We start from the raw sequence: 27,700 nt of genomic DNA on the forward strand, positions 1-27,700 counted from the left end.
TCAAGGATAAGGTGTTGGAGTGTTGGCTGCTGGAAATGGGGCCTGTCTAGATTTGATTAAAAAATTATGTTTTTCAAATAGTGATGGTGCTGTTTTTACATCAGTAATGTCTTGACTATACTTTGTGATCAGTTGAATGCCACTTTGGTGAATTAAAGTTCCAATTTCCTTCCAAAACAGCAAAATCTGTACATTATTTCAAACTTTTGGCCACCTGTGTAAATGTGGACAAATTTCAAAAGGTGTAAAGAATGCCAGCTTCTCTCCGAAGTCTGAAGGCAATTTATTTGAAGACAAGAAGCAATGAGAAATGCATTATGCTATAGTAAGTGTGCATAGAGTATGCAAAGATGTAAATTATCTGTAATGGACCTTATTCACTGCATATTTGATTTTTGACGAGAATGACAATGAGGCTGTGACAGACTTATTCAAATGAACCAAATGAACAATATGTCCAATGAACTCACATCTGTACACAAACTCTTGTAAAAAAAAAAAAAAAAAAAAGTGCCCTGAGGGGCCGTTCACACCAAAAACATTTTTGCATCCCTATGTACTGTTTTTTTTATATTGTTTTTCTATATAAACTTGTGCTATAAAGATGTCTTTGACCATTGCGTTGCATTTCACTGTTTTTTATTTAGTGTCTGGCCATGGCTGTGTTTTTTTTTTTTTAGATACTGCATCAGGTTCTCGAGTCTCGAGACACATGCATTCTGTTATGTTGATTGCGCTGTGTCTTGCTTTTTGGCAAGAACGCATTCAGTCTGAACGGCCCCTAAGGCAGTAACCTAACTGAAAATGGAACCCATAAGTGATTGATTTGAAATATCTCAAACTGTGCTCAGATTTGCCAAGATACCAAAGTCTGCTATCAAAATTCAGAGATTTCAAAATGAACTCAAACATTTTCTAATCAAAATATACATTAAAGACCAAATTATCGAAGTTATGCTAACCACATACATTTATATGGGCCTTTATTCTGCATGTCTACGATTGTCACATTTCTGCCTGTTTTTATTCCTTGCAAGAAATTTTAGCAGGAACATCTCAGACAACATTGATACTTCAATGAATCATAAACAAGGCTTCCATTATGTCCCCTGAACTACAAAAGAGCAACCTCTGAGCAATAAGGGGATGGTAAAAGGTAATAAAAAAGGTGCAAATTAACATTATTATATTTTTTAGCTTTGTAATGATAATCAAGGCTCTGAGATGACATAAAAGGGTGATTTGTTTTTCCTCAGAGGAACCATTTTTTGTTCCAAATAGCAATTGTTGCAAAGTAGATAGTATTTAAAACTAAAATACAGTAAAAAAAAAAAAAAGTTAAATAATCAAGGCATGAGTTGGCAATTGCATTAAATGTATTAGTATCATTATAGACACAAAACGTTACAGGATAAGCCACAGTTGAGACAGTTTTCATCAAATAGGGTGGAAACAAGCTTGCAACTGTGTGTCTATGAAGACACTAGAAGGCCTGCTGATCTCTCAATCAGTTTTTAATCAACCTACAACAACATGCCTGCAAGCACAGTAGCATCAATTGAACTACACAAAGGCGGTATTCTTTGTCCCTGCTGATGGATCTGAGATTACTGGGGTGAGATAAAGACCAAGAGAGTGAGGGTAAGGGGCCACTCTTGGCTGGGCCCTGCATTCCAGGTGATATTAACCTTTCAGGGAAATCAGTATGACACAGAAGCTGACGGAGGCTCCAAATTATCTTTTGATTGCTGGTGTGGTGAGCTGTTTATATCATTGCTCATCTGGTACAAAGCGGAGCCCTGTTTCCCCTGTCTGCAGTCGTCAGGACTTTTTTAATTACGGTAAGTGACCTTTGCGGTTATGATGACAGAGGCATGGACAGGACTGTCCATCTGATAAGCTTCTATGAGAAGACTCTTTCTCTGCTTCACTGTTATCTCATGTTCATGTCTCTCTGGGTCTCTTCTCTCCTCCTTTTCGGTCTAATTGAGCACGTCTCAATTACTTTCAAATTTGTACATAGTTTGTAGAGTCTGACTGAACGTTGTACTTAGCTATTCTTTTAAATTTAAGTTGGCAAATGACTTTGTACAACTTATTTTGTTTTACCTCTTGTCCTGTTGAAATACAAAAATTAGATTTATATAAGTTTTAAGAGTTCTGTTAGGACTGTCAGTTCTCTCAAAGAACAAATTGCAGCAAATGCCATCATATCATGTGTATCTGTCACATCCTTTTAGTAATTTAAGACGTTTCATTTAGATGTCCAGAGAACAAACTTCTAGCAAATGTAGCCAAACAACAAGTAAAGTTTCATCCAAATACATTTATGTAGCATTATCAATGCATATTTTAAAACACAGTGGGGCTCAAAAGTCTGGGTCCATATTAAAAATCTGGGATTCAACATGTAATAAACACAGTTTTATGGTAAAACCAAAAAAAATAATTTTACATTAAAACAAAGAAGAAATATTTAAGATTCTGCACTATTTTTTGGTGACTAATCAAATAAGCAAATTAAATGAGTGACATTTACCATGTTAATAACTTTGTAAAATATTTAAGATTTTCATGCTTCCTTGTATTAAATTAGAAAAATGTAAAATAGAAGCAGACTTAGAAGTAGACTTTTGACCCCCACTACTGTCTTATCTTTAAGTGTTAAACCATGCGCACAAACTACAGTGGAGGCTGCGTTAAACAGGGTTCAAACTGCCGTGGAATACGTAGAAATATCAGGGAATTTCAAAATTGTGTTTCAGGGCTGTGTTTCCCAAAAGCATTGTAAGCCTAAGTAGATCGTAGAAACCATTGGCGCCAAATCAGATGACTGTAGCATTGTGTTGGGTGTGAGGTGTGATGTACACTTTGTGTTTTACCATGGGAGAGTGTGTGAATCTGAAAGTCGTGGTGGCATGAGTTGGCAAACCATCTGCAGACAGCAGGTCAGCAATGAGGAGCCACTTCCCCACAATGCACTTAATGATCACAGATAAGTTCCAGTGGTAGTGCTGCTGTAGTCATTACTTTTTCCCTATTCCCATTTAAATAGATTTGTGTTTGGCATTATTTATTAAATAAATAAAGTGTTTGGCACTGAAACAGTTTGTTCTTAAAAGAAACTGTTGGCAAGAGAAAACAGATGATGTGTCACAATCAATCTGATTTTGGTGATTCAGCTTTTTGATATACTGTATTTGTTATAGAATGAGTTTATAGCATCTCTAGGTGTGGTTTTGTTATGTACTGTTATATTGTGTAGTGACACTACTTTAAATTAATAGAGGCTTTCTGATTCTTTTATTTACCTTAAAGGGATAGTTCACCCCAAAAACTTACAATTCGGTCACAATTTTCTAACCCACAAATCATTCCAAACCTGTACACTTTTGTTATCTGTGGAACATAAAATGAGTTTATGTTAGGCAGAATGTTCATGCTGATCTTTTCCATACAATATACAGGAAATAAGAACGACTGTGATAAGCTTAGAAAAATGTGATTTTTAAGAAAGTGGTCCATATGACTTGGCTCTTAGTCTTCTCAAGTTTTGTGTGAGAAACAGAACAATATAGCACATCGCTACATTTCCAAACTCCATTGGTTCTCAGAATCGAACATGATGCTCCGATTTTAAATATGTGGAAATGCAAATGAGATTTGAAAGCTATGGTGGATGGAACATTTTTCAACTTAAATTTGGGTCTGTTTTTCACATAAGACTTGGCACATAGTGTACAAGTTTGTCAGACTACTTTTATGACACACTTGTGTCGTTTTATAACGCAGCATCTGTCCACATTCACTTTCATTGTATGGAAAAGAGCAACATAAAATTCTGCCTAACTTCTTTGATTTTTCATTAAAAAAAAATTAAAAAGAAATAAAGAAATCAAACCGGTTTGGAACAACATGAGGGTTAGTAAAAAAAAACAGCATTTTGAGTTTTGGGTGAAATATTCCTTAATGTCCAAATATATTGTGTAAGTTTAACAAGAATTGCAAAATGACCAGTAACAATTAGATCATAACTTAATGTTTTCCCAATCTCAGATTAAACAGAAGTAGCACATTTAGATTTTAAATTTTATTACAGTGAACTCAGATGCAATGTTGGAAGGATTTTTCCATACCATGTATGTATATTTATAGCAATAGATAATCATTCTAGTACAAAAAAAAAAAAAAAAAAAAAAAAAAAGAAGAAGAAGAAGAATGTTGCAAACTGTTTAAAAAGCATAAGAAGGACTAAAAACCTCACCAACCAAACTTGCTTGAATGAGTCCAGAGTCTTATAAGCTTGGCTGGCATGACATGCTCTCTTAAAGCAGAGAAATGGCCCAGACTTGCTCACAGGGCTGCGGTTGACATATTTGGGCCGCTGTCCTGACCAAAAGTCAAGGACATTTTCAAACCATCAAAGTTCTTACCTCCCAAGATTCAACCCACAATGTGTCACATTCTAGACTCATGCTAATTGTATCTTCACTGAATATAATAAAAACTTTGTATTCCTTATCTACAAAATAAAAGATACAAATAAAAACCAGTTGGCACTATGCATGTTTTTGTTTCATTAGTTTAAGTGGAATCTGGCCATTGAAATCAAACATTTGCTCAATAACTGAGTGCTCTTGTTCGCTTTGGCATTGATTTTTCTCACACTGATTGAAGGGGTCGTTTTACCTTTACAAATGTCTTTCTTAATAGTCTTTAGGAAACATTCACTAAAATATGCACAAGCATCTTAAGTGTGCTGATTTCTTCACAAAGAATTCATTTTATGTAGATAACTGCCAACAGAATGTAGCTCTGGCTGAACTTGCTGATGAATTAAGTCCTAAGCAGTTTCCAAAAGCCACTTATTGAGTAATAAAATCTGTGTGTACTAATGGTTGGAATTAGGAATGGACTCTCTGGAACAGTTATGGGTAGATTCAGGGTCCACTATTGAGAAAAGTGTCACTGATCACTGGAAGACAGTGTGATAGGTGGGACACTGATGAGACTTCATGTATTTGATGGCAAACTTGAGCTCCTTGCTCTTCTTGTCCCATTTGTGGATGGACATGAGCAGTAACTGTTGGTCCACTTTGCGTCCTATGATGAGGAAGCTGCTCCCGAGATTGTCCAGCTGCGAGCAGGGACAGTTTGCTCCGTTCTTGATGTATAGCGTGAGCTTCTTTAAGTCTTTCTTCCTCAGAACACCCATCTTCAGAACCTTCTTCTTTTTTTGTGCTGCGATGAGCTTGCGGTCGCCTTTTTCCTTTTTCACCTCTTTGATCTTCATCTTGAGGGCTGTAGATGCAATGCAGAGTAACACAGACTTAGACTCACCAAGGCATGACCAGAGAGACTCTTTAGGGAAAAAAAATATGCTCTTCAAATATTTGAGGAATCTTTACATATAGCTATTTTCGACAGTTTACAGTAACCACGTCTGTCAAGCTTAAAAAAATAAATAAAATGAAAATAAACACCACAAAAGGTCCCATGGATGTATCATAAAAAGAGTCCATATGATTATTATTCTATACTTCAAGTCCTCTGAAGCCATTCAATAGCTTTGTGTGGGCATCAGACTGAAAGTTAAGTCAATATTCACTGAAAATATTTCCCTCCACCGAAGCTCCAATCTGACATGTCTTATAATGTCAACACTAACACAGACCAGACATAAGCGATAGTGGGCACGTTAAATTACGGTTTGTTCATCACACAAAGTTCAGAAGATTTTTAATATAGCACATGGACTACTTTTATGGTGGGGTTTTGTGTGTGTGTGTGTGTGTGTGTGCGGGTTTGGGTGGTTTACGAGGACTTTTTTTTTAGGTTACAAACTGGTAATTACAAGGGTATTATGCTATAAATGTGGTTTATGAGGACATTTCTAGTGTCCCCATAATTCAAAACACTTAAAAAACATACTAAACTATGTTTTTTTGAAGATGTAAAAATGCAGAAAGTTTTTTTGTGAGGGTTAGGTTTAGGGGTAGGGTTAGGGTTAGGGAATATAATCTATAGTATGTACAGTATAAAAATCATTATGTCTATGGAGAGTCCTCATAAGGATAGCCGCACCAACGTGTGTGTGTGTGTGTGTGTGTGTTTTGTGCTTTTTAAAGGGATAGTTCACCCAAAAATGAACATTCTCTTATTATTTACTCACCCCATGCCATCCCAGATGTGTATGACTTTCTTTCTTCAGCAGAACACAAACAAAGGTTTTTAGAAGAATATTTCAGCTCTGTGGGTCCATACAATGCAAGTGAATGGTGATCAGACCTTTGTAGCTCCAAAAGTCACATAAAGTGGTTGAATTCATATCTTCAGAAGCCGTATAATAGGTGTGGGTGAGAAACGGGTCAAAATTTAAGTCATTTTTAAACTCTAAATCTCCACTTTCACTTTCACTTTTACATCTGAAAGTGAAAGTTAACATGGAGATTTAAAATAAAAAAAAGGATTTAAATGTTATTCTGTTTCTTACCCACACCTATTATATTGCTTCTGAAGATATGGATTTATACACTGGAGCCATATGGATTACTTAAATGTTTCCTTTATGTGATTTTTGGAGCTACAAATGTCTGATCACAATTCACTTATATTGTATGGATCTTTGTTTGTGTTCTGCTGAAGAAAGAAAGTCATACACATCTTGGATGGCATGAGGGTGAGTAAATGATAAGATAACTTTCATTTTTGGGTAAACTATCCCTTTAAAGCTTGACAGACATGGTTACTATAAATTGCTATTCAATGGACAGAGCTGCATTTTCCCCCCCCAAAAAATGTCTACTTTTGTATTCCACAATAATAATAAAAAGAACAGCATATGGGTTCGAAACTACATGATGGTGATTGAAAAATGACAGAATTTAGAGGACTGTAGATAAAATATTGAAAGAAACAGACTAAAAACATCAAGGAAACACCAGAGAGACCATTCAGAAAAAGGTCTGGGATCTACGTGTTGTCATTTAACTTTATCCATCGGAAAAACTGGGAAATCCTCCCATGGGGCTCTTGGTCACACTCCGGTTCTCCCATATATTTCTGCTGTCTCAAGCATAAGACATTTCACAACAAGCACACAGGAAGAACCAAGGCTATCCAGAGCGCTGGAATAGTTTACAGCTCCCTGGAGGAGCATCATTTAAACATGGACGCAGTAACTGCAGTCACCCAGGAGAGGACAGAGAGACGAACAGAAAGTTTTAGAGACAGATGTGAAAAGTGAACACCAGATCACACCCCCACCTTTTTTTTACACCAAAAGTAAACACCAAAAACATCACTATGGAAGCATTTTCTTCCCCTCCAAAAACTTTTTTTAAGAACTGGATTTTGAGGTTTCCATCAAACCATGTTTGTCCTGGGACCTCGTTTTGGAAGATTCCATAAAGCTTCCATTATCTTTGCAACTGTTTTGTATATGGTACTGTAATCGTAATTAATTCCACATTGTAACTCACATTGTAGTATTGTAATTCTACAGTAAGTCTACAGTAACTTTTGCTAATGTCTGATCAGGGCTGGACTTTCCTTTGTTAAAGGCCCCCCTTAATCTTAATGTGCTTTGAATCCAAAACTTTGTGATCCAGTTGTGACAGGTTCTCTTGTTTCTCAGTTAGAAACAAACATGCTTGAAATTAAACATGAATATGGCAAGTAAAGCATGTAACTGATGCTATGAAACCTGACTCGTGCTGTGGGCTTACTGAGAGCACATTAATCAATGACAAAATGTGTCTCAAAGCATCGGATACATCTGGAGTATTTAAAAGCATTATCAGTGTGAGCTGGGGCTCCTTGTCTACTAAAATAAACAAACATTAATGAAGTTAGAAAGACGCACACACATCTCCGGAAGTGCAGGAATGTCATTTAAATAGTTTCATTTGATCACTACAAAAAGATCAGTTCACCTGTTTTGCAATGGCATGATTACTATTTTAAATAGTATGGCTTGGCAAAAAAAAAAAAAAAAAATTAAATGGAAAATATTAAACTTGCATGCTTGGAGTAAAACTCCGCTATATTCCATTGGTTGGACAAACAGATACTGCCCCAAACTCTCGCCATTGCTTGAGCCAGTGTTGGTGTGTCAGGCCGCTCAAACAAGCAGTTGTGTTAAAAGTGCCACAGAGCCACAGTGTTCACACTTTTCTGGGAAATGAAACAGTGAATGGCTTACTTACTCAGCACATTACACTAGGACAGGAGAAAGTATTTTAACTTTAAAAAAATGACATCACCTTTAAGTCACAGTTAAATATAATAGATTTTGCCATGAGATTTACCTTGCAAAACCACATCATAACTGCAAAGCTCAGCTGCACATGTCATTTTTCTCTCTTTCATTCAGGTGGTCACACATGAGTCATGACCCGTAATGCTTATGGGGAGTGTGCACGCCTGGGCAATATCGCAGTGACAAGCCGATCCACAAAAGCTGCTTTAAATTGCTGGTAGTTGGACTAACAGCAGATGAAGGCAGGCATGGAGGAAAAATGTTATCCTGAGCATTTGCAGCCTTCTTTCAGAAATTCTGAAAGCAAACCTCTGCTCCGTCCACACCCAGAAACTGGTATTGGATGGAGCTTTGGGAATTTGTATCTGTCGAGACTGGTAAATAATGCTATTCAATGTTGAGCATGTTCTGAATTAGCATTCTGAAGAGTGAGTGATGAGTGTAAGTGGTGCTAGCCCATGCAAAAATCGTGTTTTGCGATCCTAGGGAGTTATGTGTGGTTGCCAGGGTGTTGTTATGTGGTTGACAAGGTGTTATACGGTACTCACAAACACACACAAATACAGTAGCATAAACTGAACTTTAACGTTTAATACTTTAACGTTTAATACTTTAGTTGGGAGTTTGTTAAAATTCTCACCTTAAGTGTGAGCAATAGTAATAGTCATACTTGCCTAAGCAAGTGCCACAAAAAAAAAAAAAAAAAAAAAATAATATATATATATATATATATATATATATATATATATATATATATTTCGAAATGTCTTTTGGGTCACATTTTATGTGCTAACTGATCTGCATCACCTTTATTACTTACATACAGAAAAAGCAAAAGCGAAAAGCTTTTTTAGCCCAGCCAATGAAAACAAAAAGCCAATGACAAAAATTGGCAATGGTGAAGTAGTAGCTAAATCAGTGCATAGACCCGCATCCAAGTCATTTATAATGATAAAAAGTATTATATATATATATATATATATATATATATATATATATATATATATATATACACTACTGGTCAAAACTTTTGAAACACTTGACTGAAATATTTTTCATGATCTTAAAAATCTTTTGATCTGAAGGTGTATGCTTAAATGTTTGAAATTGGTTTTGTAGATAAAAATATAATTGTGCCACCATATTAATTTATTTCATTATAAAACTAAAATGTAATTAAAAAAAAAAAAAAGTTTTTGAAATTGATGACTTGGACCAAATAATAAAGAAAAGCAGCCAATAAGTGCCCAACATAGATGAGAACTCCTTCAATACTGTTTAAAAAGCATCCCAGGGTGATACCTCAAGAAGTTGGTTGAGAAAATGTCAAGAGTACATGTCTGCACACACAGTTTTGATTTATTTTGGATTTTGTTTTGTCACAACATAATTCCCATAGTTCCATTTATGTTATTCCATAGTTTTGATTTTACTATCATTCTAAAATGTGAAAAAAAAAATAAAAAAAAATAAAAATAAAAATTATAATAAAGAATAAGTGTTTCAAAACCGGTAGTGTGTGTGTGTGTGTGTGTGTGTGTGTGTGTGTGTGTGTGTATATATACATATATATATATATATATATATATATATATATATATATATATATATATATATATATATATATATATATCTGCAAATTCTAGGCAAAGGGTGATTACTTTGAAGATGCTAAAATATAACACAGTTTTGATTTATTTGGGATTTTGTTTAATCACAACATAATTCCCATATTTCCATTTATGTTATTCCATAGTTTTGATGACTTTACTATTACTATTTACTATCACTTTTTTCACATTCTAAAATGTAAAAAAAAAAAAAAAAAAAAAAAACAATTAAATAAAGATTAGGTGTTTCAAAACTTTTGACCAGTAGTGTGTGTATATATATATATATATATATATATATATATATATATATATATATATATATAAAATGCAGTGATGCAAAATTTCTGGATTAAGTTAAACTCAAAGGCTTGTCAGTTCCCAGACTGTGATGAATCTTTAAAGAAAAGAGTCTCTATTTCTGTGCTTAACACTAATTTTGTATGTGAGGGTAATTAAAGAGCATTTATCCTTTAGGCTGCTAAATCACCATTAGAGGAGAAAATAAGAAAAGACTAAACCTATTCAGTTGCTCAGGTTAAACAGGTCTAGTAGATTTAAATACTCCAAACTTCTGTGAAAAAAAAAAAAAAAAAAAAAAATACAAAACAGTGCTTATAATGAATTTACAGAGTTGCCATATATAATGCTAAAAATCACAGCAAAATACTACAAACTATCATGTATTGTGTATTAGATATTGTGTAAAGATAGGAGTTTGGCAAAGCATTTTTGTCCAGTGGAATTTGTCTTTACTAAACAGAAATTATGATTTATCTTTATAATGTGATGGACATTCTGTTCTGTCCTAAAAATACTTAATATGATTAACATCGTTTGAGGATTTGTATTGGAGTACTTAAGCTGAACTTCCAAGAACTTGTTGCCGTTTTAGCACAGATTTAACATTATTTCTAAGTTGGACACAATGTAAATTCTAGAAACTAATGCTATAGGGTAATGACTCAGCTCTCTCTCTAACTCCAGTTTGTTTACTTATTTGCTTATGGATTTCATAATGGATTCTGTTATTTTGGAACACTAAATGTGAGCACTCTTCACAAGCTTATTTGAACCTTTCTTTGAGGTAAAATCATCTAATTAATTTCAGGAGAAAAAAAAAAGAAAAGAAAAAGAAAAAAAGAAAAAAAGATAAGAAAATCAAATGTGAGCCATTACAAAATCTCAAAACCAAACTCAAAAACAATGAATTTCCTCTGTGCTATATAAAATTTTAAATCAGGAGCCAGTAAATACACTCTGATGTAGAGCTTTCTCAGCCGTGGTCTGCACATGCACAAATCATATGATAAATGTGCTAGCTGTCCAGTATGTGTTGATATACCGATTGTAGTTACATTGTGGAAACTGGCAGCAATGACCGCAAGAATTAAAACTCTCTGCAATATTTGAATAAGACAAATAGAGAACACGATCAAACTTATTAACATAAGCCTACTGCACAGCACTCTCTGGTTTCAGTACGAGAAGTATTATCACTCAGGAGCCATATGTACTGGCATGTTTTTTATTTTATTTTTATTTTTTTTTACATTGTTATTAAATTCACTAAATAGTTGTGCCACTTTTGTGTGAGCTAAACCCTGTGTCTTTTTTGCTAACCACCCGCAAACAAGTTTAACCAGGTGCTAAATGCACTTAAATGGCAATGCGCCGAAACACAGCTCCTCATGTAAATTAGGTTTATTATAAATTGCATATTTGTTTATTTTTACAACTCAGCACTATTTGCCTGGCACACTTTATGTTGTGCTATTACCCCCCATGGAAAGCAGGTGATAAATGTATTATTATTTAAAAGAGATTTCTGTATACATTTTCTAGTAATCATAGCAGCACTAATTCCTCATAATAATCAAATGAGGGAGAAGATCGTTATAACCAGGCATATGTCCGGCTGTACAGTAATTTTGTGGGAGTTTTTGCGCTATTACATAATTTGCATAATTTCTGTAGTGAATCAGGTGCTAAAACAGTGCAGACTGCATTTATATTCAACAATGGACACAATTCAGTCTTAATGAATTCCCCCATAGAACTTTAACTCTCTTCGTGATGTCTGGACTGCACTTTCTGTGTGTTTTTATTATGTGTAAAATGTAGAACATAGAACACTCAGAGCAACTACTAACAATATCTGGTAGGGTCATTTGTCATAGTATTAAGGAAAATACAAGTAAATCCAAGAGAAACAGCCTTCACAGCCAAAGATAAGTCAGGCGTATATGTGGCTCTACTGTGCCGTAATCCTGTGCTCTCCATAGGGAAGTCTTTTCCAATAGCTTTTAACCTCTAAAGTATTTTATTCAAGGCCAGAGATTCATTCTAAAGATTCACCTTTGACAGATCAATGGAACACCAGTCAGAATACATCACTTTAAACGAAGCATTAAAAAAATCACAAACTAGCACAGCAGGAATCTTCCAGCTCCATTAAACACTGGATGACCATTCCATACCAACTCACATACACTATACATTGAAAACTTGTTGTTTTGCCACAAGTTTGCAATGTTTTGTATGTTCTTTATCTGGAATTTGATATATTTCAAACTGCATTCCTTTCTACCATGGAACTCAAAAGGAGATGTTAGGGAGAATGTATGGGAAATAAAATATGACAGTGAATGGTGACTGGAACTTCATTCTGCCTAACATCTCCTTTTGTGTTCCATAGAAGAGAGAAATTCATACAGGCTTGGGGGTGTGTAATGACAGAAATGTAATTTTTGGGTGAACTGCCCTTTAACTACCTGTTATAGTCTTTGTTAAAGGTATCTGCCAAGAACAACAACATAAATGTAATTCAGAACATGATTGTATCACGTCTTGCTGGGAAACAAGTAATTGAAACAGAGGACCATAATTAGGCTATAGTATATTCTTTAAAAAACTAGAGGTAAGAATTGTAACACCCCCCCCACCCCCATAAGAATGTTGTAAATGTTCAGATGTTTTAGTAAATTTTACCTCCAGAGCCCTTCAAAAGCCCCCAGTAAACACACACAGGACAAGGTGAAAATGAATAACCCATCTATAATAATTCTAAGGTAGTTTTATGCTATTTCTCCACCGACATGTGTAAATATGGGTTCGGAGTTACGGGCTCGTGGACGCATGCACAACAGCACCGCTGCTGAAAAAAATCCTAGGGGAAACACTGGCATTAGATAATGGCACTGGATAATTTTGCCTGGTTGCCCAATTAGCAAAAGTGGTCATTCAATTTAGTGTCAGTTCCAAATTATAGTGCAATAGATAGTGACTTTTGTTCAAAATAAGAGTTCATTTAAATTCAGAAATTTTGAGTACATCTTTTTACAGAAGGTATCTATAAATTGGATCACATATATGCTGTGTACTGTTTATTGGCATTTTATCTGCCAGTGGTAATCCTATTTTCTATTGAAATACTGGTATCATTACGATATCATTATGGACAAATATTTTTTCAATTAATTACAGCCTGTTAATTTTACATTAATTTCATATTGTATCTGTTTTTCTCATGATGCCACTTTTATTATTTGCACACAAAACATTAAAGTGACCACTTTCCTACACAAGAAAATCTAAAAAAAATTTCATCACACATTTTTCCTATTATCAAGAGATCATTCCTATAGAGACAAGTTACTAATGAAATCAAGTTTAGCATCTCAATAAAAGTAGTATGTAAATGTGACATATGTATATATCTTACCAAAGTCACTGGCGCAGTAGTGCTCCATTATGGTGTCAGCTTTCAGCTCGTTGTCACAAGGTGGACACACTTTTGAAACTAAAGGGTGAGAAGAGAGAAAGATAGATAAGAAATGAGAGTTAAAAAGCATAATCAAATTTAAAGGTTTATGAGCTCATGTGTTTTTAGAACTTAGTAGTTATTACACTAAAAACAGTTTGGTATTAGTTGACTTAGGGTGTTTTCACACCTGGCTCGTTTGGAGCGTTTTCTCCCTTGGTTCGGTTCATTTAAGCATATATGAAATGGCAATCGCACTCGGATCCGCACCAAAACAATCGGTCCGAGACTGCCTGAATGAGGTGTTCTCGGACCGACTGCAAACGAACTCTGGAGCGGTTCACTTGTGGTGAGAATGCAAACTGACCCAACGAACCAACGAACCAAACAATATCCCTATAAAAACCATGAACATAACTGAGGGATCTTTGGAGAAGACATATGTAGATCAGCACTTCTCTGTAATTCATCATCAAAATGTGGATATAGCCTTTTGGCAACTATATTAGATATAATTGCACGTTTAAAATTGGAGTTTTATAATTCCTGAGGTAATTTTAGTACGATCGTTTCTCTCTTTTGGATAGTGGCAGAAGTTAATGTCTAAGGTCCAGTGGAAACAGCTTCTTAAAAATGAAGTGTGCAATTTCTGTGCTGCTACCATCACCAAACAGAATTATTAAAATATTGATTGTTTTCAAACATGTTTCCTAAATACTCCCAGGAGATAAACTTTTTACTTTACCCTTGTGCACTGTTCCTTTGTGAGTCACACTTGTGATGTTTGTGGGTCAAAAATGATCTGAACATACATGTGTAATATTTTCCTTTTTGTTTTTTAAAGATATATTTAAAAACACTTATTTTACTAAAGTAAAAACACAAAAGTTGTGCATTTGAATTTTATTATATTTAGACCATAGATGACTTCAGTGCTCCATGCATTGGCTGATCTCTATAATCTCATGTTCTAACTAACTTAATTTCAGTAGTTTGTATGTTAATGTAATCTTGTGTTGAAGCAGTAAACGCATTTGGCTTGCTGTCCGTATATTGGAGGGCTCGGAGCTCGAGACTCGACTCGAGTCCTGATTACCCCCCCAGACTTATTTAGATAATGGATCTAGAGAATAGGTGGAGATGGGGTGGAGGTGGGATGTCAGGAGAGTTGTCACAGGAAGCAGGTAAGCAGCTGCTCATGGGCTGTGATTTGTCAGATTATAATTAACATGCTCCTCTCGAACCTCTGTTAATTAAATCCATTTCTAGATATTATCTCAAGAAATGCACTGGATATATATTTAGACATTATAAAAAACTATTATTTGTCAAATTGTTGCATTTTTTTTCTAAACCACTTGAGTTAAAGTGTCAGATTTTGCAATGATGCTCCAATATGCTGTCAAACATGACAATGCTCCACAGTCGTATCTGATTGTGTAGCAAAGAAAAGACAGAGTTATTATTTTGTTACCTGTCAATTATTTCAAACATCAAACATCAAAATTCTAGCATAAACTTCAACTCAGACCTCGACCTGTGTGGTATGTTTGGTTTATATAGATTTGTCTACGCCTGTGAGGGCCAAATGTCCTCATCAGTAATAATAATAAAAAAAGCTCTTAAATTGGTCAGATTATGTTGATTTTCAAATCTAGTGATGTGCACATGTTTGTGTGATGGTTAGGTTTAGGTTTAGGGGTAGAGTTTGGAAATAGAAAATACTGTTCGCCTGATATGAAATCAGTGGAAGTCAATGAGAGATCACTAATATAGTCAAACAAACCTGTATGTGTGTGTGGGTGTCTTTTCTGCATTGGGGATGTTTTATAGTCCTACCCCTTAATTTTCGTGTGGTTATGTTCTGCATTGTGTCTGATTTATTGATTTTTATGTGACAAATACATAACAAAAAATCTCTGTATTTTAGTATTTCCCAATCATTTCCTATGGAGGGTCAAAAATGACCCAAAACATCACAAATGTTGTTTATTTGGTTTTTTAAAGACCCCTTAGACTTATCGAATCAAGTCCAGATTTTTTGTTTGTTTGTTCAGATACAGTAGATAGTGGATGAAAAATCAACAAGTCTTGTACAACTCAGATAAAGGATACCATTTTTTATTAAAGAAAAAAATTCTAAATGGTTCCAAAAAGACCCGAACAGCACACAAGGGTTAATCACAGGAGTCTCACACTAACAAATAATGGGTGAAATGTTTCACATTCAAACAGATTGGTTTACCAATGTAACAGAACCCTTTCATGTGAACATGTTCATTCTAACAGCTCTAATAGGGGTTTTGGTTTTCATGCAGGGAGTAGAATACAGTTTTATTGCAGAGCTAAACTCATGCGGGGGCAGCAGGCCAGTGCTAATAGAGCTTAAGCCACAGTGTTTGAAGCCATGAGGGGGAGAGGTTTGGCAGCCGCTAGTTTTATTTCGTCAATGGGGAGGGGAAGTTATAAAACACGATTAAGACTTTCACTTGTACATCACTGCAAAAGCACATATACACTCTTTTTATAGTTATAAGTGGTGCTTACTAAGGCAAGCAGCACTTTTACTGATGCTGACATTCATAAAAGTAGTAAGCTTTCGTGTTTAAACTTTTCCACACTGTTTGTGTTACAGACATAAATGACACCTCAAATGATGCGGCTTGTTGACAAGAGGTGTCGCTTTTCTAAGTGATCAGACTGATGATTTTCACGAGTCAGATGATAAAATGGGCCAAAAATCCCATAGAGTTACAATGAAGGAAGGACCCGATCCATCCATGTATCTTGGGACCAAAGCATCTTTCTCTTTATTGACTTGAGCCAGTAAGTTACCACACCCTGGCAATTGCTTACCAACATATTAAAAAAAAGCACTCAGAACACCTTAGCAACCACACAGCAACGTCCTGGTTACCGCCCACAGCACCCTAGCATTGTAATTCTCTAAAAGTGCACATCTGTACCGGTCTGTAGTGTGTATATTCAGCCCTCCATATCTGTGCTGTGTCCAGAGGTGGCATACATATCACAGGACATTAACATACCCTATTAAAGACAGAAAAAAATAAAATAAAAATAAAAATAAACACACACACACACACACACACACACACACACACACAAACTTGCTTTTAAATGATTGTGGGGACTCTCCATAGACTTCCATACAATTTATGGATTTTATACAGATCTAATAATAATTTCTATCTCCTAACCCCACCCCTAAACCTATCCCTCACAGAAACCTTTTTGCATTTTTACATTTTCAAAAAACATCGTTTAGTATGTTTAATAAGCCATTTTCCTCGTGGGGACCGCTGGCTGGGCCCTACAAGGTAGGTGATCTCAGGTTTTACTATACTTTTGGGGACATTTCCCCACAATGTAGTATAAACATGTACACACGCACACACACACACACACACACACACACACACACACACACACACGTTGGTGCAGCTATCTTAATGAGGACTCTCCATAGACATAATGATTTTTATACTGTATGAACAATAGATTCTATCCCCTAACCCTACCTCTAAACCTAACTCTAAAAAAAAAAAAAAAAAACTTTCTGCATTTTTACATTTTCAAAAAAACATTGTTTATTATGTTTTTTAAGCGATTTGAATTATGGGGACACTAGAAATGTCCTCATAAACCACATTTATAGCATAATAGCTTTGTAATTACCAGTTTGTAACATAAAAAAAGTCCTAGTAAACCACCCAAACCTGCCCACAAACACACACACACACACACACACACACATATATACTGTATATATACATAGTATATACTGTAGATATCTACAGTATATCTATCTATCTATATATTGTATATACTGTATATACACATGTAATGGGTAAAGGATGGGCAAGGAAGAGGCGGGAACCGACAGAACAGTCAACATAACTTTAATGACGTAACTGAACTTAAAACAACATAAAACAAACATAAACACACACACAGTGCGGCCACGTGTGTCTATCTCTCTCTCTTGAACTGGCGTCTCCGGGTCCCTTTTATCTCTCTCTCCCACTGATTGGGTGACTCAGCGCCATCTGTGCACCCTCACGGCCCAGCCACACCCTCCTCGTCACAGCACAATATATATAAATGCTGTATGTACTGTATACATAAAGTGGCACAGAAATAACACACTTCAGTTTTAAAGGCAGAGTTCACCCAAGATTGTAATTATGTAATTATTTACTCACCCTTATATAGATTCAAACCCATATTGTGTTTTCAGTGAAACACAAAAGATGTTAGGCAGAATGTTAGTGACATGGTATAGGAAAAAGCAGCATCAACTTTCCTCATAATTTTTCCTAATGTGTTCCACAGAAGAAATAAAGTCATTCAGGTTTGAAAAGATGTGAGGTTGAGTAAATAATAACCAAATTGTAATTTTTTTTTTGTTGTTTGTTTGTTTTTTGTTTTTTTGGGTGAACTACCCCTTTGAGGAATATTTTACCCTTATCTCTACATGTTTTACCCACTGACAATGATTCCATGACATGAGGAATCATATTTTCCTTGATCATTTAACATATAAAGAGGTCACTGTACCTTAAAATCATACTGTAAGTTTCAGAACTCAAAACTTCCTCCTTACTGCAAAAATAACATTTGTTTAAATCAAGCTGCCAAAACGACTCATTCTCTACTTCCTCCACATTGTGATGTCACACTGTGGTAGACATCTGACCACTTCCACGACAAAACATCAGTGCCCACTATGCCTTATTACTTCTATAGCCCCACCAGTAATGGTGAGCAGTGAGATGGCAAGGAGAAAGCCAGTCAGTCAAGAGCAGAGAGCCAATCATAACAGTGGGCGTTTCCAGTCAGGTCTTAAAGGAGAAGCAGCACCAAAACTGAGCATTACTTACAGAGGGTGGAAAATGATAATCATTAAAAATATATAACTGTATAATATTTTTTTTTTTTTTTGTGCAAAAAACTTTACAAATATTATAAGTGAACCTCAAGGTACATAATGAAATAATAAAAAAGGCATGTCATGACACCTTTAATATTTGTTGTTTGGTTTTCTATAGGATTCATTTGTTTCTGTGATTTTGCCTGCAGTGCTATATGTGTATATTCCAGGCTTCCGACATTTCATTTACCTGCTAAACAGAGTGATTAGGAAGAATGCAGGATGTGGCTTTGTGAATATTTGGAAAAGCCATTCATTTGTTCAGTAAAAAATACAGAAACCTCTATTTGATCCCTATGGGGTGGTTCAGACGGAACAAACCGTGATCAGTTTGGCTGGAGGGAGCTTGAATTTCTCTAATCGAAATCAACCGCACGTTGATGTGCGTTATATTTGATCCTGATGTTGCTGAATATGATTTTGTCATTTACTCAGCCCAGGTTCTAACAGAGCAAAAGCATCTGGCAAAATCGTCTCCAGACTCCCCCTTCCAGGTTAAAAACCAAGGGTCAGAGTTTATCACCCCAGCCTGGAGCACAGCCATAGCGGCAGATAATTAGGAGAGGTGTCAAAGTTCACCAGGCTTCAGTGAACAGGTTATGGGGAGTTGAACCCCTCTGTAAGTTTCAACCATCAGTTGGTCCCTGAGTAGAAATTCCCTTACATTTAACGTTCAGTGAGTCGGAGATGTGACAGTGTGCAGTTACTTGCACATACTGAGTGGGGAAATCACGAAGAATGAATTGTGCATGCTATAGCGTGGTTCATTCAACATAGTTTGATGACAACTCGCAAAACTGTAAGATATTGTACAACTTGGCTGTTATGAAAAGGTACGATTTTTACTCCAATAGGTGTCGACCAAAAATGCAACATATATCAGTCATTTTTATTGCATAAATATGTAAGTATGGACTGAATAACCAAATTTGTTCATAGACGTTTCCTTTCTAAAAAATAAAGTGTTGGGTAGGAGGCCAGCTAAAATTTGATGCCTACATTGTATCGATTTGAAATTCTGCTTGTTGATTTGTTGGTCTCTATGGGAGTAGAGTCCTTATGGGAGTCTAACCTTTTTAGTACGAGCCAAGTTATAGTACAATATCCTACGATTTCGCCATGTCATGAGACTCATCAGACTGTATGTTGTAAAATTCAGTTTTTGAGGGAAGTAATAGCACAACATTAATTGTGCCAGGCCAGTAGTGCTAAGCTCTTTGAATAAAGTGCAATTGATTTAAAGACAAATTTACATAGAAAGGAGGCGTGTTTGTACTGAAAAGTATGAAAAGAGAAAAAAAAAATCTGCAGGAATACCTTGCGCAAAGGTTGTGCAAACATTTTGTGAATTGGAATGTGGAGGAGAGAACTTAATGTTTCTCGCAGTCAGACACACAGGCTGTAGCAAGAGGCATTTGTGAAGCTGAAACGTGTTATTTGCACTGCAGAGCAATTTATTCTATTTTGCAGGGTGGCTTGCTGGCGGAAAGCACAGTAGAAACAGAGCCAAGGCATGTGTCAGGACAGTGAGCATGGGTAATTCAGCAAACCAGGTTTCTGCAAGAAGTGCCAATTTAGAGATGGAGTGATATCAGACTTTTTTTGTAATGTATTCCCTAAAGTTCAACCACCTTCCTATATTAGAACAAATGTATGGGGAAACTCATCAGAACTGCCTCTGAGAGCTGTTGATGGCTTTTCCATTCAGAAAAATTAATAATCAAAAGCCATTTAGTCACATACTTAACTGGCTCATTCCTGTTATGCAGTAGCTTTTGAACTCTGTAACTTCTAACAAAATGCTTGTGTTGTAATTTAATGAAGTATTTCTGTAAAATTGTATTTTGATCAATATATCAACAGATCAATATTTAAGTCCATTTTTTACAATAAATTCTCCTCCCTGCCCAGTAGGTGGATATACACAATATATACACAAAGAATGGAATTGGCAAAATCGAAAGAAGAAATACTTTTTTGAGAGAAGAGAGTGCTTAGGAGGGCTCGTGAAAGTGAACATTTATAGTAAAAAGGGACGTAATATTGATCTGTTTCTCATCCACACCTATCATAGTGCTTCTGAAAACATGGATTTAACCACTGGAGTCATATGGATTACTTTTATGCTGCCTTGATGTGCTTTTTGGAGCTTTAAAGTTCTGGTCACCATTCACCTGCATTGTATGGACCTACAGAGCTGAGATATTCTTCAAAAAGACTTTTTTTTTATTTTTTTTTTTATTTTTTATTTTTTTCAGCAGAAGAAATTGTCACATCTGGGATAGCATGAGGGTGAATAAATGATGAGAGAATTTTTTTTTTTTTTTTTGGGTGAACCATCCCTTTAACCTTAAAAACCTCATCTGTTGGGGAGAAAATTTTACTTGCTTTTAGTGCCACTCAGTGGATATTTCACCTCCGAACTGACAGATTGCAAATAATGAACCACATAATATAATTTTGCAAAAATGTCTCAACAGTCCCGTAATTTTCATGAGATCAGTCTGTCCATATACTGCATTGTAGGTGGCCATAGAGTGGCCAAATTTTTGGCAGAAAGAGCTTGAATAAAGTGTCTCAGATGTAGAAAGACTAGAACAGTTAACAGTAAAATCCTTTGCGCTGTCTGTCATCATGAATGTAAGTGTAGATAGCTGAACTGAATCTGAAAGTCCTCACTTAAAGGAATAGTTCACCCAAAAATGAAAATTCTCTTATCATTTACTCACCCATATGCCATCCCAGATGTGTGTGACTTTCTTTCTTCAGCAGAACACAAATGAAGATTTTTAGAAGAATTTCTCTGCTCTTTTGTTCCATGCAATGCAAGTGAATGGGTGCCAAAATTTTGAAGCTCCAAAAATCACACAAGTCAGCATAAAAGTAATCCATATGAATCCAGTGGTTAAATCAATGTCTCTAGAAGTGATTTGATAGGTGTGAGTGAGAAACAGATCAATATTTATGTCCAATTTTACTATAAATTCTCCTCTCTGCTTAGTCAGGCTGCACTTTAGCATTCACTTTCACATTTTTTTTCTCCCCTTTTCTCCCGAATTTGGAATGCCCGATCCCAATGCACTCTAAGTCCTCGTGGTGGCGTTGTAACTTGCCTCAATCTGGGTGGTGGAAGACGAATCTCAGTTGCCTCTGCGTCTGAAACCGTCAATCTGCACATCTTATCATGTGGCTTGTTGAACGCGTTACCGCGGAGACCTAGCGCGTATGGAGGTTTCACATTATTCTCTGCGGCATCCACGCACAACTCACCACGTGCCCCACCAAGAGCGAGAACCACATTATAGCGACCATGAGGAGGTTAACCCAATGTGACTCTACCCATCCTAGCAACCAAGCCAACTGGTTGCTTAGAAGGCCTGACTGGAGTCACTCAGCACACCCTGGATTTGAACTTGCGACTCCAGGTGTGGTAGTCAGTGTCTTTACTTGCTGAGCTACCCAGGACCCTTTACTTTCACATTCTTCTTGTGTTTTTGGTGATTTACATTGTTCATGCATACTTCCCCTACTGGGCAGGAAGAATTTCAAGCAAAAATTGACTTAAATATTGATCCGTTTCTACCCACACCTATAAAACCACTTCAAAAGATATGGATTTAATCACTAGAGTCATATGGATTACTTTTATGCTGCGTTTATGTGATTTTTGGAGTGTAACAATTTTGGCACCCCTTCACTTGCATTGTATGGACCTACAGAGCTGAAATATTCTTCTAAAATTCTAAATTTGGCTTCTGCAGAAAAAAGAAAGTCATACACATCTGGGATGGCATGAGGTTGAGTAAATGAAGGAGAATTTTCATTTTTGGGTGGACTATTCCTTTAAGCTGAATTCTCTTCTAAGTCCACACAGTTTCCTCAGAGAGCAGAGCAAGTTCTACACCACTGAGTTTCTCTATCAGAGTTTATGGGGAAAACGTTCTGTGTAAACTATGCACAGGTCATAATTTTATGGCTCAGTTGGATCCTTGAAGTTATGAGCAGCAACACTTTGGACATAAAACATTAATCAGGATGAAAAACTGCTGTGATTTATGTCTGTTTAAATGTGCAGTGAGCGGTGACAGAGCCATGAAAACCTGTCTCTCTCAGAGCGTCATTCATTGGAATCCTGCAAACAATGGAGTACAAATTTATTCCAGTCCAAGCCAGTAGTAGGTTTGTTCTATGCTGTTTTATTTTTATTTATTTTTTAGCCAAATTACTTGTTTTAATCGTGTTGCTCCTGACTCATCATAGTTTAGACATGATAGATTTCATAACAAAAGATGTATTGTATTTTTCCTTCCTTTATTTCTTTCTTTACATGGTTTCCACGGTCATGGACAACCTGGAAATATCAGGGCATTTTAAAATTGTGATTTTTTTTCAGGTCAGGAAAACTCATGTAAATTAAGAACATCTTTAAAAGTCATGGAAAAGTCATATAGTGAATACACATTTTTCTAGTTATGCTGAGCTCCAAAATGTTTCAGCGGCTAAAAATTGCTCTTTTTGTTCCTCATTCATGAAACATGAGCAGCACAATTTTCTGTGTAAATCGTTCATAAATCCGATCGTTTGTAAATTGCTGCATTGAACTGATTGCAACAATTTACATAAGAATAGTTTCTCGTGTTTCATGAATAAAGCCCTTTGAGTGCAATCGCATAAAATGATTAAAAAAAAATCTTTATCCAGTAATGCATGAGCAACTGAAAAAGTAATGGAAAATCATTGGTCAAAAAGTGTGGGAACCCTGCAATCCTCTGTTGAACATAGAAGATGTTAGGAAGAATGTGAAGGACTGACAGGCTCAGTCACCATTCACTTTTATTGCATTTTGTTCCATACAATGAAAGTAAATGGTGACTGAGGCTGTCATTCTGCTTTATGTGTTCCACAAAAAGAAAAAAATTTATTCATATGGGTTTTGAATGACATTAGGGTAAGTAAATGATGGCTTCATTTTTGGAAGAAACTGTCCCTTTGAGAAAAGTTTCCTATTTGAAAAACTATATTGTTTAAAAAGACGTACTGTTGTGCAGTTGAAATATGATGCAGTGGAGTGTATCATTTACTGTCATGTCAGTATCCACAAACAGCCAGTGAAACTTGTCTGTGGTTCTGGCTGTGAACGGCCCTCGTCTCAAGATTTCACCTCAAACCACAGGGGACAAAACAGCCCTTCACTCCCAGGGCTGCTACTCTAGCTGATGGCTGCAGGCCGGAGCGACTGGCCATTCCAGACGAGGGTTTGTGCTGTCATGTTATCTCTAGAGTCCTGTTTCACATCGATGTGCACGTTCACCAAAACACACCAAATGCTTGGCTGTGAGTGACTTTACCGTCCAGCTGCAATGTGGAAAGCACATTTTACTCAGCTCTGCTAGTTTCCATACTCTCAGTATCATGTCATTTCAGAACAGCTATGTTTGTAATTGATATTGTCTCAAAGGTCTCTCTCTTGCTGTTCTTGCTCTTGATTTTGCCGCAGTTTTAAGGAGCTTATTATTCCAACAGAAGCCAAGCTACTTAACTTAGAAGTATGAAAACAGTGTAGTGGAGTTACATTTTTTCATTGTAACATTGTAATCCATCAAATCTTAGCAACGAAAAGAGTAGCTGTGTGCCACATTTACTCACACATACATGCATACTTAACTATCTAAATGGGGACATACCATGGACTTCAATTGTTTTTATTACTAAAGACTAACCCTAACCCAACTTTTTCCCTTAAAAAAAACCCGTTTTGCATCATTTGGCCAAATGAGGATGTCCCTGCCCTCAAAGGGAGGTTTTGTCAAATTTAGCTCACTTTTGTGGGTGATTCGTTAGGCTGAATGTTAGCCTCAGTCACCATTCACTTTCATAGTATTAATTTATTTATTTATTTATTGTCCATACAATGACTGAGACTAAAGATTTTGCTTTACATCTCCTTTTGTGTTCTACGGAAGCAAAAAAAAAAAAAAAGGAATACGGGTTTGAAGCAACATGAGGGTCAGTAAATGATGACAGAGTTCAATAATTTTTGGGACAACTATCCCTTTTTAACATATTTTAACAATTTTATATTTATTTAATTTATTTATTTATTTTTTCTCCTACAGTATGTAAATTTCAAATTTCATTTGACCTCATTTGGTTATGTTACATTATGTTACAGCATGCAGCATATGATGCATTGATCTCTTTCATTCCGAATTGTTTTGTAGGGAAGATTGTCTATGCATTGTTGGAAAAATTTTTGGCCACTTGTTGCTTTTTTGCAACATGTAATTGCTGTAATATAAATTTATCTCAGAATATTTAATTATTTTCTTTGTTATCAAATATATACATATACAGTACATATATTGGCTTTGTAGTGCCTTAAACACCGTTCATGCTGCTCAACACCATCTTCAGAATTATCCTTGAGCACTAACTATTCTCCCCCTTTTTTCTTCTTTTTTCCTTCGTCTCCTCTGTCCATTACAATAGTCCTTCTAGTCTCAGTGAGACAAAGTAATGTACAACTTTCCAGACTAATTAGTGATCCAAAGAGTTTGGCTGCCTGGCTAATTGGAAACCCAAATGCAGGATTAAACAAAGAGTAAGAGGGGCAGCATGCACTGTCCTCTCCACATTCCACATCAGATGTTTGCTTTAGATAGTGAAATTTTTTGTCCATCCAAGAGCCTTAATTTTACTTTCTCAAGACCCTCAGGCAAAATAAAAGTAAGAGAAAATCTACTAATGGGACTTGTTGTGGAGATCTTTGTAGACTTAATAATTGCAACTTTTTTAAAATAATTTTTATTTAGATAGGTTTATTTGTTAGTTTATTTTAAGGTTATTTGACGTTTAAGTCTACTTAAAATTTTCTAGGTTCAATAAAAGTTATGCTCAATTAACAGCATTTGTGGCATAATATTGATGACCACAAAAAAAAAAAAAACTTGTTCCTCATTTTCTTTTAAAGATAGCAAAAATCAAGGTTACAGTGAGATACTTACAATGGAAGTGAATGGGGCCAGTTTTTGGAGGGTTTAAAGGCAGAAATGTGAAACTAATAATTTTTTTTATAAGCACTTACATTAATTCTTCTGTTAAAACTGGTGTATTATTGGAGCTGTAAAGTTGTTTTAATCATCGTTTTGTGGCAGACTGCTAAATTACCGTGATTACAGGGTTTACGTCTTACGTCGTCATGGCAACAAAGTTGTACAATTAACTATAACAAAAAAATTTACTAAGCGATTGCATCACACTAAATTATTTTAACATGCAAATTGTTTATGTCTTGTGGCTATGCTTTTAAAACAGTGAGTATTTTAACATTTATGGATTGGCTCCTTTCACTTCCATTATAATTGCCTTACTATAACCAATTTTTTTTTTTTTTTTTTTTTAAGAAAAAGAGAGACAAGTTGTTTCTTTAACCAGAAAACAATGCTTAAATCTGTAGCTTGCTGAAATAAAATAATTTTTCAAATGTTTTGCAGCTTTGTCAAATGATCACTCAAATTATAGGGATTTTGAAACACATTTTGTGAAATTTATGCATTATGTGTTCTGGATTCATGTGATGCTGTTGAACAGTTTTGTCAACACATTCAGTTTACTGTAGTTTTTTTTTTTTTTGAATTTGCACAAAAAATAAATAAATAAAAAAATTGGTTTAGTTTAGTCACATCTTAAAGTCTATGTTGCACTCATCAACATTCCACATTGTGGAAATTAATTGTATTAAATCATGAATCAATAACAATGACATTTAACTCTAAAACCACTAGTTTTTGCAAGTCCTACCTGGAGTTTGAGTGGCGTGCCCTGCTGAGAATTGCATGGGAATACACAGGTCATTGTCGATGGGGAACTTCTCGCACTGTAGCATCTCTGGCCAGGGGAAGCCGTAGGTCTCCATAACTGGGGCACAGCTGTCCCGCACAGCCTCACACAGAGAGCGACAGGGGTAGATGGGCCGATCCAGGCAGACCGGAGCAAACAGGGAACACAGGAACACCTGCGTGTCAGCATGGCATTGCTTTGCCAAGAGGGGCACCCAGCTGCCCGCTTGCTGCTTGACCTCGGGCATGGTCTCATGGTCCAACAGGTTTGGTAGCCTCATCTTTTTGTAGCCCACATTGTAGCAGAGCCGCAGGTCAGCTGGGATATCCACACACTGCGGTTGCTTGGCATAAAACCGGCCATTGTGGAAATTGTCCGATTGCCAGCTGTAATAGTCGTATTCCTCTGCTGAAGTAACTGAGGTGAGAAGAACCAACACCAGGGTGAAGGCCTGGGTCAGAGACACCTGCCTCTTCTCTGCCATGTTCCTACAGTTATAGTGTACTTTAGAAGGGGGAGGGGGGAATGGATGAATAAGAAAAATTTAAATCCTTTGCCTTGCTGTGAAATACGAAAAAATGACAAAAAGAGCTGGTTATGCTTGGTTTTCCTCCTCTATGCCTTAGGTTGCCCTGTCAGTACTGCAGTTCATTAGAAACTCCTTGGCTTCAACCTTTCAGAAGCTGGTTGGATCAGCAGAAAGTGGCAGGTCTTAGTGCAAAGCTCTTTTCTAGCTTGTCTCAAGTGCACCTAGTGTATAAAAGCCAGTGGATTCAGAGACCTATGAGCTGACAACCCCTGAGAAAGCTTGTCCACCCACCTCCTACTGTGGACTGGCTTTCCCTGTCCACTGTAAACTCCACCCCCTCCCAACCACAGCCAAATGCTGCACAGTGGGCGGCACTCATGCCTGGACTGTCACACCCACACAGCCCACCCCCCTTGCAGACTCTTCTACAGGCAGACCACGCACTGTCCTGCAGCGCAATGCATGCGTGGAGTGTGCTGGTCTCATTCAGTTTCTCTTTAGCTCATATGCAGTGGGGTTCAAGAGTCCATACTGAGAATCTGGGATTCATAATCTAATTTAAACCTGGAATTAAAGAAAGTTTGAGGATTTAAAACGAAGAAATGTTTTGACAAAATGAATATGAAATATGTCTAATCAAATAAGCAATTTTATGATTTTTATGTTTACACTTTTGCACAAAAGGTCAGATTTACTTCTTTCCATTGACACACACAAGATGCTTGTTGGCACATTGTCAAATCATGCT

The 27,700-nt window shown here is 36.2% G+C and overlaps 1 protein-coding gene across 1 annotated transcript; it reads right to left on the bottom strand.

Moving 5' to 3' along the window:
- Nucleotides 1-4,019: 4,019 nt before the first annotated feature.
- LOC127414076 (secreted frizzled-related protein 5-like) lies at nucleotides 4,020-27,201 on the bottom strand. Its single transcript, XM_051651797.1, has 3 exons — nucleotides 26,385-27,201; nucleotides 13,595-13,672; nucleotides 4,020-5,301 (listed from the first exon to the last, which is right to left on the bottom strand). Exons 1-3 carry the CDS (start codon nucleotides 26,905-26,907, stop codon nucleotides 4,973-4,975), a joined length of 930 nt encoding a protein of 309 aa, XP_051507757.1. The 5' UTR covers nucleotides 26,908-27,201; the 3' UTR covers nucleotides 4,020-4,972.
- Between the last annotated feature and the right edge of the window lie 499 nt (nucleotides 27,202-27,700).

This window comes from Myxocyprinus asiaticus, chromosome 23 (genome assembly GCF_019703515.2).
Source record: "Myxocyprinus asiaticus isolate MX2 ecotype Aquarium Trade chromosome 23, UBuf_Myxa_2, whole genome shotgun sequence".
NCBI classification, from domain to species: Eukaryota; Metazoa; Chordata; class Actinopteri; order Cypriniformes; family Catostomidae; genus Myxocyprinus; species Myxocyprinus asiaticus.